The following is a 17,783-nucleotide window of genomic DNA, read 5'->3' as shown; positions in this document are numbered from 1 at the left end:
TGTCCACCCAGCAATGCTGACTAACTGTCCACCAATTTCTGCTGACCAACTGTTCACCCATTACTGCTGATTAACTGTCCACCCAGTACTGCTGACTAACTGTCCACCCATTACTGCTGACTTAACTGTCCGCCCAACACTGCTGACTAACTGTCCGTCCAGTACTGCTGACTAACTGTCTACCCATTACTGCTGACTTAACTGTCCACCCATTACTGCTGACTTAACTGTCCGTCCAGTACTGCGGACTAACTGTCCACCCATTACTGCTGACTTAACTGTCCACCCATTACTGCTGACTTAACTGTCCGCCCAACACTGCTGACTAACTGTCCGTCCAGTACTGCTGACTAACTGTCTACCCATTACTGCTGACAAACTGTTCACCCATTACTGTTGACTAACTGCCCCCCCCCCCCCCCAGCAATTCTGACAAACTGTCCACCCAACACTGCTGACTAACTGTCCGTCCAGTACTGCTGACTAACTGTCTACCCATTACTGCTGACAAACTGTTCACCCATTACTGTTGACTAACTGCCCCCCCCCCCCCAGCAATTCTGACAAACTGTCCACCCAACACTGCTGACTAACTGTCCCCCAGTACTGCTGACTAACTGTCCACCCAACACTGCTGACTAACTGTCCCCCAAACACTGCTGACTCACTGTCCTGTTAGTACGGCTGACTAACACTCCATCGAGTACTGCTGACTAACTGTCCACCCAGTACTGCTGACTAACTGTCCACCCAGTACTGCTGACTAACTGCCCCCCAAACACTGCTGACTCACTGTCCTGTTAGTACAGCTGACTAACACTCCATCGAGTACTGCTGACTAACTGTCCACCCAGTACTGCTGACTAACTGTCCATCCAGTACTGCTGACTAACTGTTCATCCAGTACGGCTGACTAACTGTCCACCCAGTACTGCTGACTAACTGTCCACCCAGTACTGCTGACTAACTGTCCACCCAGTACTGCTGACTAACTGTCCACCCAGTACTGCTGACTAACTGTCCACTCAGTACTGCTCACTAACTGTCAGCCCAAAACTGCATACTAACTGTCCGCCCAACACTGCTGACTCACTGTCCTGTCAGTACTGCTGACAAACAGTCCATCCAGTACTGCTGACTAACTGTCCACCCAGTACTGCTGACTGACTGTCCGCCAGACACTGCTGACTAACTGTCCACCCAGTACTGTTGACTAACTGTCCGCCCAAAACTGCATACTAACTGTCCGCCCAACACTGCTGACTCACTGTCCTGTTAGTACTGCTGACAAACAGTCCATCCAGTACTGCTGACTAACTGTCCACCCAGTACTGCTGACTTACTGTCCACCAGACACTGCTGACTAACTGTCTTTCCAGTACTGTTGACTAACTGTCCGCCTAAAACTGCATACTAACTGTCAGCCAAACACTCCTGACTCACTGTCCTGTTAGTACTGCTGACAAACTGTCCATCCAGTACTGCTGACTAACTGTCCATCCAGTACTGCTGACTAACTGTCCACCCAGCAATTCTGACTAACTGTCCACTCATCACTGGTGACTTACTGTCCGCCCAGTACTGCTGACTAACTGTCCGCCCAACTCTGCTACCTAACTGTCCGCTAAACACTGCTGACTAACTGTCCGCCCATTACTGCTGACTCACTGTCCTGTTAGTACTGCTGACTAACTGTCCACCCAGTACTGCTGACTAACTGCCCACCCAGTACTGCTGACTAACTGTCCACTCAGTACTGCTGACTAACTGTCAGCCCAAAACTGCATACTAACTGTCCGCCCAATCCTGCTGACTCACTGTCCTGTTAGTACGGCTGACTAACACTCCATCCAGTACTGCTGACTAACTGTCCACCCAGTACTGCTGACTAACTGTCCATCCAGTACTGCTGACTAACTGTCCACTCAGTACTGCTGACTAACTGTCCGCCCAACTCTGCTACCCAACTGTCCACCCAGTACTGTTGTCTAACTGTCCGCCTAAAACTGCATACTAACTGGGCAAAAGAATCTGTTGCATACAACCAGATATTTTTGTCCATCCAGTACTGCTGACTAACTGTTCATCCAGTACTGCTGTCTAACTGTCCACCCAGCAATTTTGACTAACTGTCCACCCAGTACTGCTGAATAACTGTCCACCAAGTACTGCTGACTAACTGTCCACCCAGCACTGCTGACTAACTGTCCACCCAGCAATTCTGACTAACTGTCCACCAAGTACTGCTGACTAACTGTCCGCCTAAAACTGCATACTAACTGTCCTGTTAGTACTGCTGACTAACTGTCCCCCAAACACTGCTGACTAACTGTCCCCCAAACAATGCTGACTAACTGTCTGCCAAACATTGCTGAATAACTGTCCCCCAAACACTGCTGACTAACTGTCCCCCAAACACTGCTGACTAACTGTCCCCCAAACACTGCTGACTAACTGTCCGCCAAACACTGCTGACTAACTGTCCACCGTACACTGCTGACCCACTTGTGTTAGTACTGCTGACTTACAGTCCATCCAGTACTTCTGACTAACTGTCCACCCAGTACTGCTGATTAACTGTCTGCAAAACACTGCTGACTAACTGTCCACCCAGTACTGCTGACTAACTGTCCACCCAGTACTGCTGAATAACTGTCCCCCAAACACTGCTGACTAACTGTCCCCAAAAAACTGCTGACTAACTGTCCACCCAGTACTGATGACTAACTGTTCATCCAGTACTGCTGACTAACTGTCCGCCTAAAACTGCATACTAACTGTCAGCCCAATACTGCTGACTCACTGTCCTGTTAGTACTGCTGACTAACTGTCCCCCAAACACTGCTGACTAACTGTCCCCCAAACAATGCTGACTGACTGTCCCCCAAAACACTGCTGACTAACTGTCCGCCAAACACTGCTGACTTACTGTCCGCCAAACACTGCTGACTAACTGTCCACCAAACACTACTGACTAACTGTCCGCCAAACACTGCTGATTAACTGTCCACCGTACACTGCTGACCCACTTTTGTTAGTACTGCTGACTTACAGTCCATCCAGTACCTCTGACTAACTGTCCACCCAGTACTGCTGATTAACTGTCTGCAAAACACTGCTGACTAACTGCCCACCCAGTACTGCTGACTAACTGTCCACCCAGTACTGCTCAATAACTGTCTCCCAAACACTGCTGATTAACTGTCCGCCAAACACTGCTGACTAACTGTCCACCCAGTACTGCTGAATAACTGTCCCCCAAACACTGCTGAATAACTGTCTCCCAAACACTGCTGACTAACTGTCCACCCAGTACTGCTGACTAACTGTCTGCAAAACACTGCTGAATAACTGTCCCCACAACACTGCTGACTAACTGTCCCCCAAACACTGCTGAATAACTGTCCACCAAGTACTGCTGACTAACTGTCCACCCAGTACTGCTGACTAACTGTCCACCCAGTACTGCTGACTAACTGTCCCCCAAACACTGCTGACTAACTGTCCACCCAGTACTGCTGACAAACTGTCCACCCAGTACTGCTGACTAACTGTCCACCCAGTACTGCTGACTAACTGTCCACCCAGTACTGCTGACTAACTGTCCCCCAAACACTGCTGACTAACTGTCCCCCAAACACTGCTGACTAACTGTCCGCCAAACACTGCTGACTAACTGTCCACCCAGTACTGCTGACTAACTGTCCATCCAGTACTGCTGACTAACTGTCCACCCAGTACTGCTGACTAACTGTCCACCCAGTACTGCTGAATAACTGTCCCCCAAACACTGCTGACTAACTGTCCCCAAAACACTGCTGACTAACTGTCTGCAAAACACTGCTGACTAACTGTCCCCCAAACACTGCTGATTAACTGTCCGCCAAACACTGCTGACTAACTGTCCACCCAGTACTGCTGAATAACTGTCTGCAAAACACTGCTGAATAACTGTCTCCCAAACACTGCTGACTAACTGTCCACCCAGTACTGCTGACTAACTGTCTGCAAAACACTGCTGAATAACTGTCCCCCAAACACTGCTGACTAACTGTCCCCCAAACACTGCTGACTAACTGTCCACCCAGTACTGCTGACTAACTGTCCACCCAGTACTGCTGACTAACTGTCCACCCAGTACTGCTGACTTACTGTCCCCCAAACACTACTGACTAACTGTCCACCAAGTACTGCTGACAAACTGTCCACCCAGTACTGCGGACTAACTGTCCACCCAGTACTGCTGACTAACTGTCCACCCAGTACTGCTGACTAACTGTCCCCCAAACACTGCTGACTAACTGTCCCCCAAACACTGCTGACTAACTGTCCGCCAAACACTGCTGACTTACTGTCCACCCAGTACTGCTGACTAACAGTCCATCCAGTACTGCTGACTAACTGTCCACCCAGTACTGCTGACTAACTGTCCACCCAGTACTGCTGAATAACTGTCCCCCAAACACTGCTGACTAACTGTCCCCAAAACACTGCTGACTAACTGTCTGCAAAACACTGCTGACTAACTGTCCACCCAGAACTGCTGACTAACTGTCCCCCAAACACTGCTGACTGACTGTCCCCCAAACACTGTTGACTAACTGTCCCCCAAACACTGCTGACTAACTGTCCCCCAAACACTGTTGACTAACTGTCCCCCAAACACTGTTGACTAACTGTCCCCCAAACACTGTTGACTAACTGTCCCCCAAACACTGCTGACTGACTGTCCCCCAAACACTGTTGACTAACTGTCCCCCAAACACTGCTGACTGACTGTCCCCCAAACACTGTTGACTAACTGTCCCCCAAACACTGTTGACTAACTGTCCCCCAAACACTGTTGACTAACTGTCCCCCAAACACTGCTGACTAACTGTCCCCCAAACACTGTTGACTAACTGTCCCCCAAACACTGCTGACTTACTGTCCGCCAAACATTGCTGAATAACTGTCCACCCGGTACTGCTGACTAACTGTCCACCCAGTACTGCTGACTACCTGTCCACCCAGTACTGCTGACTAACTGTCCACCCAGTACTGCTGACTAACTGTCCACCCAGTACTGCTGACTAACTGTCCACCCAGTACTGCTGACTAACTGTCCCCCAAACACTGCTGACTAACTGTCCCCCAAACACTGCTGACTAACTGTCCACCCAACACTGCTGACTAACTGTCTACCCAGTACTGCTGACTAACTGTCCACCCAACACTGCTGACTAACTGTCTACCCAGTACTGCTGACTAACTGTCCCCCAAACACTGCTGACTAACTGTCCACCCAGTACTGCTGACTAACTGTCTGCCCAGTTCTGCTGACTAACTGTCCACCCAACACTGCTTACTAACTGTCTACCCAGTACTGCTGACTAACTGTCCGCCAAACACTGCTGACTAACTGTCCCCAAAACATTGCTGACTAACTGTCCCCCAAACACTGCTGACTAACTGTCCACCCAGTACTGCTGACTAACTGTCCCCCAAACACTGCTGACTAACTGTCCCCCAAACACTGTTGACTAACTGTCCCCCAAACACTGCTGACTAACTGTCCGCCAAACATTGCTGAATAACTGTCCGCCAAACATTGCTGACTAACTGTCCCCCAAACACTGATGACTAACTGTCCACCCAGTACTGCTGACTAACTGTCCACCCAGTACTGCTGACTAACTGTCACCAAACACTGCTGATTAACTGTCCACCCAGTACCTCTGACTAACTGTCCACCCAGTACTGGTGACTAACTGTTCCCCAAACACTGCTGACTAACTGTCCGCCAAACACTGCTGACTAACTGTCCCCCAAACACTGCTGACTAACTGTCCACCCAGTACTGCTGACTAACTGTCCCCAAAACACTGCTGACTAACTGTCCGCCAAACATTGCTGACTTACTGTCCCCCAAACACTACTGACTAACTGTCCACCCAGTACTGCTGACTAACTGTCCCCCAAACACTGCTGACTAACTGTCCGCCAAACATTGCTGACTAACTGTTCCCCAAACACTACTGACTAACTGTCCACCCAGTACTGCTGACTAACTGTCCACCCAGTACTGCTGAATAACTGTCCGCCAAACACTGCTGACTAACTGTCCCCCAAACACTGCTGACTAACTGTCCGCCAAACATTGCTGACTAACTGTCCCCCAAACACTGCTGACTGTCCACCCAGTACTGCTGACTCACTGTCCTGTCAGTACTGCTGACTAACTGTCCACCCAGTACTGCTGACTAACTGTTCACCCAGTACTGCTGACAAACTTTCCACCCAGTACTGCTGACAAACTGTCCACCCAGTACCTCTGACTAACTGTCCACCCAGTACTGCTGGCTTACTGTCCACCCAGTACTGCTGACTAACTTTCCACCCAGTACTGCTGACTAACTGTCCACCCAGTACTGCTGACTAACTGTCCCCCAAACACTGCTGACTAACTGTCCACCCAGTACTGCTGACTAACTGTCCCCCAAACACTGCTGACTAACTGTCCCCCAAACACTGCTGACTAACTGTCCACCCAGTACCTCTGACTAACTGTCCACCCAGTACTGCTGACTAACTGTCCACCCAGTACTGCTGACTAACTGTCCACCCAGTACTGCTGACTAACTGTCCGCCAAACACTGCTGACTAACTGTCCCCCAAACACTGCTGACTAACTGTCCACCCAATACTGCTGACTAACTGTCCACCCAGTACTGCTGAATAACTGTCCGCCAAACACTGCTGACTAACTGTCCCCCAAACACTGCTGACTAACTGTCCACTCAGTACTGCTGACTGACTGTCCCCCAAACACTGCTGACTAACTGTCCGCTCAGTACTGCTGACTGACTGTCCCCCAAACATTGCTGAATAACTGTCCGCCCAACATTGCTGACTAACTGTCCCCCTACACTGCTGACGTACTGTCCACCAAACACTGCTGACTCACTGTCCTGTTAGTACTGCTGACTAACTGTCCTGTCAGTACTCTGCTGACTTATAGTCCGTTCAGTACTGCTGACTCAATGTCCTGTCAGTACTGCTGACTTACTGTCTGTCCAGTCCTGCTGACTCACTGTCCACCCAGTACTGCTGACTAACTGTCCACCAAACACTGCTGACTCACTGTCCTGTTAGTACTTCTGACTAACTGTCCTGTCAGTACTCTGCTGACTAATAGTCCGTCCAGTACTGCTGACTCAATGTCCTGTCAGTACTGCTGACTTACTGTCTGTCCAGTCCTGCTGACTCACTGTCCACCCAGTACTGCTGACTAACTGTCCACCAAACACTGCTGACTCACTGTCCTGTTAGTACTTCTGACTAACTGTCCTGTCAGTACTCTGCTGACTAATAGTCCGTCGTGTACTGCTGACTCAATGTCCTGTCAGTACTGCTGACTTACTGTCTGTCCAGTCCTGCTGACTCACTGTCCACCCAGTACTGCTGACTAACTGTCCACCAAACACTGCTGACTCACTGTCCTGTCAGTACTGCTGACTTACTGTCTGTCCAGTCCTGCTGACTCACTGTCCACCCAGTACTGCTGACTAAATGTCCACCCAGCACTGCTGACAAACTGTCCACCCAGCACTGCTGACTAACTGTCCACCAAACACTGCTGACTCAATGTCCTGTCAGTACTGCTGACTTACTGTCTGTCCAGTCATGCTGACTCACTGTCCACCCAGTACTGCTGACTAAATGTCCACCCAGCACTGCTGACAAACTGTCCACCCAGTACTGCTGACTAACTGTCCACCTAACACTGCTGACTCAATGTCCTGTCAGTACTGCTGACTTACTGTCTGTCCAGTCCTGCTGACTAACTGTCCACCCAGTACTGCTGACTAACTGTCCACCAAACACTGCTGACTCACTGTCCTGTTAGTACTCTGACTAACTGTCCTGTCAGTACTCTGCTGACTAATAGTCCGTCCAGTACTGCTGACTCAATGTCCTGTCAGTACTGCTGGCTTACTGTCTGTCCAGTCCTGCTGACTCACTGTCCTGTCAGTACTGCTGACTAACTGTCCACCCATTTCTGCTGCTGACCTCTGACAGTTAGGCTAATGGGATTTGTAAATTGGTCAACATCATCAGTGTACTTGTGCAAGACATTCATATTCTGATCTACTTGTTCTCTTGTACATTTCGCATAAATTGGCTCGTTCCAAGGCAAAAAATAAAAAAAAGTTGTCAAAACGGTCAATCTGTGAGAGTGCAGCTTTAAAAGTAAAAAGTGTTCTTCAAAGTTTTTGCTAAGTATACAAGGAAAATGTGCTCCTTGACAGTGAGTGTACATTAGTGTTCAGAATACACAAGTGACAAAAGCTGGTATATAAAATATATCCGGTGATGTAAGGAAGTTTACACAGGCCTTCATTTAGACAGTGCCTAACTACTCTAGTGCTATCTATAACTTCCTGAACTACTTAAACCAAGGACAGATGTATTAATTTTATCAGAAAAATAATAATGAAAATAGATAAAACACACACGACTTGTACTATTCATCAAATTCAATTTAGCTTATCAGTGCATAATCACTTGCGTAAAGTAAATGTCCACTTGAAAAACCACTGAAAACTGCTCCTGTCTGGGTTCATATCCAGGCCTCTTGGTAAAGGAACACGTAGCCCATGACACTCTCTCAATCATTATAATGCATCAACTCGTCGATAAAAATTTCTTTTATATTATCCAAAACATTATTTTTAAACATATCAAAACATAACTATATTCTTTAATACAATAGTAACAATTCAATATGTACTATATTTTATTTCAATACCATTTACAAATAACTTGAAAGTGAAAATACAAGCTATATAAATGTATGCTTATGAAAAAAGCTACAAAAATAAACATTGCACAAGATTTTTACTTGCCCTTGAATAACATATTATTTTATATTACAGTAAAATAAAAACTACACTTTACACTGAAGTTTGAGTATTTTAGAATTTCATATAACACTACAGGAGAATTACCAGTCAAATTCTGTATAATGTTTATGGCATAATTCAAATTTTCTAATGTTAAGGAAAAAATAGTCAAACATAACATGTAAGTTTCAACATCAACAAAATAACAGTATTAAATTATGATAAATTTCCTTTACATGTACAGGTATAATACCGGTAGTAATAAAAAATAATTGGTCAAAATAAAAAGGAAAAAAAAATCATATGCAGGATTTAAAAAAGTGATATAATTGACACAGCTGCCCAGTATTCAATTTTCATAACTGGTAGTGGTATATAAATAAAAACCATGGAAAAAAATGCATGTTGAATGGCAATCATTATAATCTTTTGTCAGACAAGTTGTCTTTTAGAAAGGATTTATACAATCAATGTTTAACCTCATGATAATTCAAAAATTAATCATGACAAACGTTTAGCAAAGTGTCTAAAAGTATGCCACTTCATCTGCCATCTGTTTGTCTTTCTGTACGCTGTGAAGCTCTGCCGTTCTGCAAATATTCAAAAATACATTTTAACATTTAATTTTAATGGATGTCTGTGTCTGAACAACTGTATCTTACATCAGAAGCAATGACAATGATACTAGTGCTGCAAGTGTCAATGCTTGTGGGTTTGTTTTTTTCAATAAATCAAGGGGCATAACTCAAGTCAGGATATGAAGACAGAGTTATGCCACCATGCAAGCCTGAAATATTTACTCAATATTTTAGCCAGAGAGATAAGACTTGCTACACATTTGCACATTGTCATTTAGAACATGATTGTGTTCAAAGTTTTATAACAATGTCTTCACCATGCTTTTAAACTTCTGGCTAAAATTAACGGTTTTTGAATGACAACACCAAGGCTTTGGTAATATCTTGACATAATATACAACAGGCAAGCTCAAGATAACTATTAAATATTATAATTTGAAAATGTTTGTCTGACACTTACTTGCCGCCATCCTCTATATTGCATGGCAGGGGCTGGAAGATCCGGGCATGAATACATTCTCCATTTGAATTCACTTTGATCTGCAAGAATTAAATGAAGATTATGAGTACAGACAAAATATCATTAAAATGATTCAGAATTACAAATAATGACATGTGCCATGTGATATGTTATATGAGATTAGACAATAAACGAATATTGACTTGACTTGCCAGGACAGATAGCTCTGAAATGATGACTCTAGAGGCAAATCAGCATTAATAGGAAGAAATTCATTATTACAGAATAAACTATTATATAATTTTCCACATGCAGTTACATGTATTCAATTTGATATGAAATTCACCTGAGGAAAACATGAACTGAGGTGTTAAAAATAAAGCCACGTATACCAAATTGGGATATACCCCTCAAGGAGTTTACTTATTTAGTATTTAACAATTTTTGTAATCAACAAACACATAACTAGATATAACAAATCACCTCTTTTCTTCTCTATATATAAATAATATTAAGTACTTGTAAAAATCTGCATAACTGAAAACTCTTAACACACTGCTTGTGTACCTCAAAATCAGTACAAATTTAACAACCTAAAAATTACATAGATATATGTATGCTTTTATATATTAATTTGATATTATTTATGCCAGCAGATAGTAAAAGTAAAAATTTCCGACCTACCCTTGAGATAAATTTATTTAATGTTTAATCAGTACAGAACGTGAATCAATTAAAAATAATACCTTTACAAAGAGATTAGTTCCAGCTACCAATTGGCTTCTGTACGAGACCGCTTCGAAAATCTCTACTGCATCTTTCTCAGCTTTCTGCAGGATTTCTGCCTTTAGCTAAAAGTATTTTCATATGTTAATTTTATTTATTTAGTTACACAAACCACATAAAAACATTGTTGTACAAATAAGAACTGTTGTATAACTCTTATTGAATGTATTATGCTTCAAGTTATATGTATAAAAAATTTTTTTTAATTCAGTCAATGAATTTTTAAAAGGACATTTTAAATAAATAAAAAAATAGGAGAGGTCACTTGGAAAACATAAAATACTTTTCCTCTAATTTCTTAAAAGTAGGAGCAAAAGATCAAAGGAAAAAAAAGATAACATAGTTTGCCTTAAAAATATAGATAAGTTACTATTTTGTTTTAAGAGCAGTATATGCTTAGTAATATTAAGACTATGTATTGTACATTTGAACATGTATAATTATATACAATAAACATGCAATTACTTTTAGCAGTTTTTGTCATTGTCTAAATTGTAAAATTTTAGTCTGAGGAAACTGTTTGATCGCCCCTTCAAGTAAATATTCACATTTTGTTAAATATATGTAAAAAATATAATTTTAAAATGTTCAGTTAATTTTATATACAGACTACAGTACAAACCTCATTACAGACTGCCTTGACATCATCATTGGCTTTCTGAACTGGACCAGCACCTCCGGCAAGCATGTTGAGTCTATGAATATGTGTCTTTACACTTCACAAGTGAGAGTCTGAATGTGAAACAGGACAAGTATTTACATGTACATGTATATGAGACAGAGTCACAAGATATTATATGAGTGGGAAGGGTGATCTCTATCTACAGAAGCTTATTACATTCGAGTTGTAACAAAACTATGATTAATCGTCAGATACTAAGACTGTCATGTTAATTTAAAAGTGTGGCTATAAACAAAATATGCATATCAATGAATTATTACTTTAACTAAACGCAATTTAAATGAGATGCAATCAAAATGGTTACCCTTTCAAAACTTCCACGTCTGGATCATCGAGAGCTTGATATCTAACCGGTGCGGAAGTATCAGTTACCATTGAAATATAATCCTTTTTACAGATTTTGGTCTTTTAAACTATGGACGACATAAAGGCTATTGTAGGCGATGTCATCGATCAAAATTCTGCAGAATTGAACAGAATAAGTCAATCAATATGGAATAACCCGGAACTTGCGTTCAACGAGTTCCATGCTCACTCAGAGCTCACTGACTTTCTGGAGGTCTTAGGGTTTACAGTAGAGAAATCATTCAATCTGCCAACAGCCTTTAGAGCAACATATAAAACAGATAATGCGGTATCAGGACCTAACATTGCCATCTTGTGTGAATATGATGCCCTGCCTGGCATCGGTCATGCCTGTGGTCACAATTTGATTGCTGAGGTTGGTGTGGCAGCAGGGTTGGCTGTAAAGGAAGCCATGATTGCAGCACAGGAAGAGAATCTCACTGGAACTGTATGCTCATTCAACATTCATAAAACTACACCCATTGTAGGCTTATAACATAAACAAAGTGTTATTGAAAAAATTCAAAGCATACACTCATGGTATTACATCTATATGCATCTAATGACATACAATGTATACCAAGTGTGACTAGTCCACCTAAATGGCCGTCATTGAGTCTTTTGACGATTTTTAGACTATGGCAGACTGGTTACAGGGATACACATGAAATGTCAAAATAATAAAAAAGTATCCCTGATCGCTCATTATTGTAGCTACAAGTGTGACCATATAATTAGGATAGTTTATAGCTTGACTCTTCAAAGAATAAGGAGAGTCATTTCTACTCACCCTTGCAACATATCATGTAACTGTCAAGGCCACATCTCTGTAACCAATGGATGTATAAGAATGATACTTTATACAAGGCTTCCACGTTATCACACCTATTAAAGTAGACTAAAATAATGAAGGAAGACAACTCTGTGTTGTATATAATGAATATAAATACCCTTGTTTTTCTTAGAAATGCTAGTTTAAGTTTTTCGTGCAATTTCTATTTATACATATATTCAACTTAAAAATCTACAGAAGTAAGGCATAATATAATTAGTTAATAAGCTTTTTTCTCAATTCTGTCGAGATTTATTTTGTTTTGTGCACATATCACTTGTTAACCTTTCATGTATTATTACCTCAGAAAATCCTTTATTATTGATTATACTTTAACCTTGTGTATCCTTAAATGTTCTTTTGAAATAAGTATTGTTTAAACCAACTTAAAAGTTCTGGTTAAGGTTTAGTATGTAACCACATTCAAGGCAATATGCAAATACATCAATTATTGCATTGAAACTTAATACACAGGCTCTACCACATTAGCTTGGATTAAATAATATATAGAAATAAAAAAAATCCAATGGATTATAGCTAGGAGTATCAGGTACACATTTTGATATTGCTTTATTATTGCTTGATTTGTGATTGAAATGAACCCTCGAGGATGGTTTCTACACAATTATTGACAAAAATAACGATATCTTATTTCCAAAATCCAAGCCACTGTGTTCCCAACTATCCAACCTATTTGATTAATCCCTCATAAAATGCAAGTTATTGCCCTTTACTATTTGACTAAGAAGTTCTGGGTAAGGTTGAGCATTGTAAGCAAATTTAAGTCAATAACTCAGCAACTACTTTATGACTTTACATTTTTACAATGAAACTTTTTTACTGTCAAGTATGATTATTATATGTTGCATATAATGCAAATTTTGCCCTTTTTTCTTAGAAATCCTGTTTAAGGTTTTGCATGTTATCAAATTTTACAGTGACCTTTAATTTCATGTTTCCTCAAGATTTTGCAATCCTTAATCTTAAAAGTGGTGTAAAAAGTTAAGCGCGTTGTCTCTTAGACTGCTCTTGTAACTGGTATTTACAGTGTTGTGTGCATATAACTATTATACACATATTTCATAAATCAAGCATGGTAATCAGTTATATATCTAAAGACAAAGGGGCGTACTAGTAGGGCTGTATTATCATGTCCAGAGAAAATAAAACAAAATTTCTGCAGTCAGCCATTTAAAATATTTCTTTGGAAAATACTGCAACAATTTTTCATTCGATAAATGATTTTGTATTTCAAAGCTCACAGTTCTTGGCTGTCCAGCAGAGGAGGGTCTATGTGGCAAATCTGACTTGCTACGCCTTGGGGCATTTGAAGGTGTTGATGTTGCCCTGATGGCCCATCCATCACAGTTCAACCTCTCCAGGCCCAGATATGTGTCGATGACACCGTAAGTGAGGCATCTTATGTGATATCTCACAAAACAATTTTATGAATAGAAAAAAACACTTACATGATTGCACAGTTTAAAAAAAAAGAGTTTGCTTTAAATTATCCCTGCAAGAATGAGTATTTGAAAGTTACTGAACTATTGCACAATATTATCTATATATTGGCTTAAAAATTATTCTTAAAATTGTAAATCAAATACCATGGCCGGGCCTCCAATGAACCCCCCCGGGACAGCCTTAATGCTCTGGATGCATCTGTACAGAATGAAAACTTAGGCCAACAATAAAATTATATACTATTCTATCTGCCGTTTGATATTCCCAGATTGTCAATCAAGTATCATGGCAAGGCCTCCCATGCATCTTCGCACCCCTGGGATGGCTTCAATGCGCTGGATGCTGCTGTACAATGTTACACCAACATCTCACACGCCCGACAACAGATGAGACCCGATTGGAGAGTGCATGGTAATATTAACTTGATCTGGACATTGTGATGGTAGGGTGTCTTTTAAGTAGTTAATACAAGATTAAAATCTGCCATATTCAAGTAAAATTCTGTTTTGCTATTAATCAGTGGATTTAATGGCATTAAACCAAGAGACATTCTTTAAAATGAAATACAAAGAATTACTTGATTTTAAGGTATCCTTATTGAGATATGCTCAATTATTTTAAAGTTAACTTTGTGGCATCTGCTTAAAAATGATGTATAAAAAAAATAACTTGTAAAAATCCAGGAGTCATAAAAAATGGTGGTCTGCAGCCTAACATCATCCCTGATGAGACAGAACTGGAATATTACCTGCGTACCCCGACTGACCCGGAGATGGTTACACTCAGAGAGAAGGTCACCGGGTGTATTGAGGGTGCCGCACTGGCCACAGGATGCACTGTATGTAGGCGTCTATGAAATTTAGCCTCTTAATTAAAAATAGAGTGACAATATGGCAGATTAAATATATAGTGTCATCATTATGGATTTTTATTCTTTAAACATTTTAACTTCATGAGGTACAATTTGTTGTTTCATTAACAAAACAAAAACTAACATGGATAAAAAAGAAATTCTTCATTGAGTCTTATTAGGTACATTTTTGTATCTTTATACCCCCAGTACATACATAAGCATACTTGTGACGAGTGTTTTGTATGTGGAACCGTGAAAAGGATTTTTTTTCTGATTTTAGGTTGATTACAAGTTCAGTGAGAAATCCTACTCCAACCTTATATCCAACAACACACTAGCGGAAATCTATGAAAGGAACTTTGCAGAGGTTGGGGCGGCGATCGAAACAGATGAGGAGAGAAAGAGAAAGTTTGGGGGGGCTCGACAGACATGGGCAACGTGTCACACGTTATTCCCAGTCTTCACCCAAAGTTCCACATTGGGTCGTTTGTTAGTAATCACTCAAAGGACTTTACCGCTGTGGCTGGTGATAGCAAGGCACAGAAATACACCCTCGATGTGGCAAAAGCTCTAGCCCTGACTGCCTTGGATATCTACAGAGATAAAAGTCTACTTGAAAAAATCAAAATGGACTTTGAAGCTGATATAAGCAAACAGAAGCAAACTATGATGTAACATAATTTAATGAGATGAAATCAAATGGTATTTGATCAGGGGATATTAAGCAGATTTATTATTTTTGTTTTTATTTTACTTGATTTTGTGTTAAGTCATTATATTAAATGTTATGTATTTGAAGCTAAATTCTATGAGCTCAGGGTTGCTGCATCATGGAAGTATTTTTGATTTTATTTATGGTCAAAGGTTTTTGTGAAACTCTCTCATTATGATATTGAATTGTGTTGTTTAAAGTAGTCCCTAAGATAGTGGCTATAAAGGGCAATATTTTCTAAAGAGCTAATATTATGAAATGAACTGTTTGTAGAATGTAGAAAAAAACATTGACAACTCAACCACAAAGGATTTGAATCAAAAAGTAAATGTGAAGAAATCATTAAAAGTCAAGCAAAACTGTAGTAAATGAAGTTTAGCCCATTGAACATGTCTTCACACAAAAAAGATATGAAAATCAAATTAATTATTTAAAGACAGCCAACAATGGTTTCACTTTTTATCCAGAATTCATATTTCAGACTGTTATTTGTTGCTCACTCACTTTAAATGATTTCACACTTGGCTTTTAATCTCAAAGATTTCAAGCTGTTTACATGAAATTAAGTGCACATGTTGCCAATGACAAGTCTATTTGTATGAGTAGAAGGCCCATATTTCTGGGCTTAATATATGTCAAGTTATGCCCTTTGACCTACTGTAAAGAAATGATCAAGCATTGGCATGTATCTCCTGTTGCAAAATTGAAAATATTGCTACAAAATATTTTCATTTCAATATTTTAAGTGTTTTTCAGGCCTGTGCTTGGAGATTACAATTAAAAAAATGTTAAAGAAGAATAAACAAATTATTACCCAGGTGCTATATTTCAAAGAATTACTAACCAGAGCTAAATATCATTAAGGAACCTTTATTTCCCCTAACACAGGGCCACTCTGAGACCCACAATGAAAATATAATGGCCGGTGTTCGTATTCAAATATATATATTAGTCAGATTTTTTCTTATTTAAAATTCATTTTCAATCATATATTAATGTTTAAATGTATTGGCTGTGTAATATCGTAAAGTTGTTTAAGCTTACGCCTTTGCCCTTTTATGAACATAATGTCCAATCCTCAAGATAAACCACTTGCCCAAAGCTCAGGACAAACAAAATTGCATAAGGGCAAATCAGCTTGTCTGATTGTGTAAGTTAAAAGATTTAGTGCAGACAGGAAAAAATAATCAGAATAAAGACAATAAGAATGGTACAAATAAAGGCTTTGTGCCAATATCAAAGCACATTTTATACTAGCATTATAGCAAATTGCTGTTGCCAACCTCATTGAATGATTGGACATCTTTTATCATGGGAAAAAAACAACAAAATACAAATATAGTAAACAGATCTTGTCTTCAAAGACATTGGAAAAAATCCAATCATGTTAACAATGTGTTTTGGCAAGTGAAAGTGGCTTTGGGCAAGTGAAAGTGGCTTTGGGCAAGTGAAAGTGGCTTTGGGCAAGTGAAAGTGGCTTTGGGCAAATTCATTTCGACACCTTCCTGCCCGAATTGGCAACACAAATAAAAATAGCATTGTGAATACTTTAATATGTCCTTTTTATACATTCAAGATTATAACTGGTAACATTTGAAAGTTTGCACTCTTAAATGTGAATATTGTATTTGGATGTAATATCTGGTACTTACCAGTAATTTGATTTTTATACAGAATACTTTAATTTATTCAGATTGCATACAATGTATTACAATAGTTCCTCAAATGTTTGTATTAATCATTAGCTACATGTACAAAACTATTTACATTTATTGTAAAAAGTGAACATAACATAATAGAGATTTTCATAACAGTCGGTACAGTTGTAATTAAATCATCACAGAAATATTCTTTTATATCTATTTAGAATCTCACCGGATGTATTTTAGTTGATATTACTTTAAAGAAGACTTTGTTTACAGATTTAAATGCAATTTAAATAAATCTTAGATTATATACTGTTGTGTTGTTTAAGAGTGCTGTCCAAGATAGTCCTGAAATGAAATGTTTCCTTACCAATGTTGAACTTGAGGTAATGTTAACTTTTTAAATGCTATTTTTGTAAGACCAGTTATGTGAAATAAATTTGGATGATAAAATGAAAAGTTAAAGTATGGGATTTGTTGTGTTGCAGATTGTGAAAAGCCATTTAAATATAGCACTTTCATTTTGGTTTTGTTATTATT

The 17,783-nt window shown here is 40.3% G+C and overlaps 2 protein-coding genes across 2 annotated transcripts; one reads left to right on the top strand and one right to left on the bottom strand.

Moving 5' to 3' along the window:
• Positions 1-8,766: 8,766 nt before the first annotated feature.
• Positions 8,767-11,831, bottom strand: LOC128238830 (cystatin-B-like). The gene is made up of 5 exons (XM_052955097.1): positions 11,696-11,831; positions 11,332-11,441; positions 10,670-10,774; positions 9,924-10,003; positions 8,767-9,475 (listed from the first exon to the last, which is right to left on the bottom strand). Exons 2-5 carry the CDS (start codon positions 11,395-11,397, stop codon positions 9,412-9,414), a joined length of 315 nt encoding a protein of 104 aa, XP_052811057.1. The 5' UTR covers positions 11,398-11,441; positions 11,696-11,831; the 3' UTR covers positions 8,767-9,411.
• Positions 11,498-17,553, top strand: LOC128238829 (xaa-Arg dipeptidase-like). The gene is given in 6 exon segments (XM_052955096.1): positions 11,498-12,184; positions 13,826-13,974; positions 14,301-14,443; positions 14,716-14,870; positions 15,166-15,297; positions 15,300-17,553. Coding segments are annotated over 6 exon segments (1,218 nt in total). The 5' UTR covers positions 11,498-11,806; the 3' UTR covers positions 15,561-17,553.
• Positions 17,554-17,783: the final 230 nt, after the last annotated feature.

The sequence above is a fragment of the Mya arenaria genome, chromosome 6, assembly GCF_026914265.1.
Source record: "Mya arenaria isolate MELC-2E11 chromosome 6, ASM2691426v1".
NCBI lineage: Eukaryota > Metazoa > Mollusca > Bivalvia > Myida > Myidae > Mya > Mya arenaria.
The sequence above is the reverse complement of the archived record's forward strand: the minus strand, read 5'-3'. Positions and strand labels throughout refer to the sequence as shown.

Excerpts from the sequence above, each read along its gene's own strand:
- LOC128238830 (XM_052955097.1), bottom strand. The coding sequence starts at position 11,397 with ATGCTTGCCGGAGGTGCTGGTCCAGTTCAGAAAGCCAATGATGATGTC. Across the intron at positions 10,004-10,669 it reads GAACTAATCTCTTTGTAAAG|ATCAAAGTGAATTCAAATGG; the intron begins GTATTATTTTTA and ends TAATTCTTGCAG. Across the intron at positions 9,476-9,923 it reads AATATAGAGGATGGCGGCAA|AACGGCAGAGCTTCACAGCG; the intron begins GTAAGTGTCAGA and ends GAATATTTGCAG.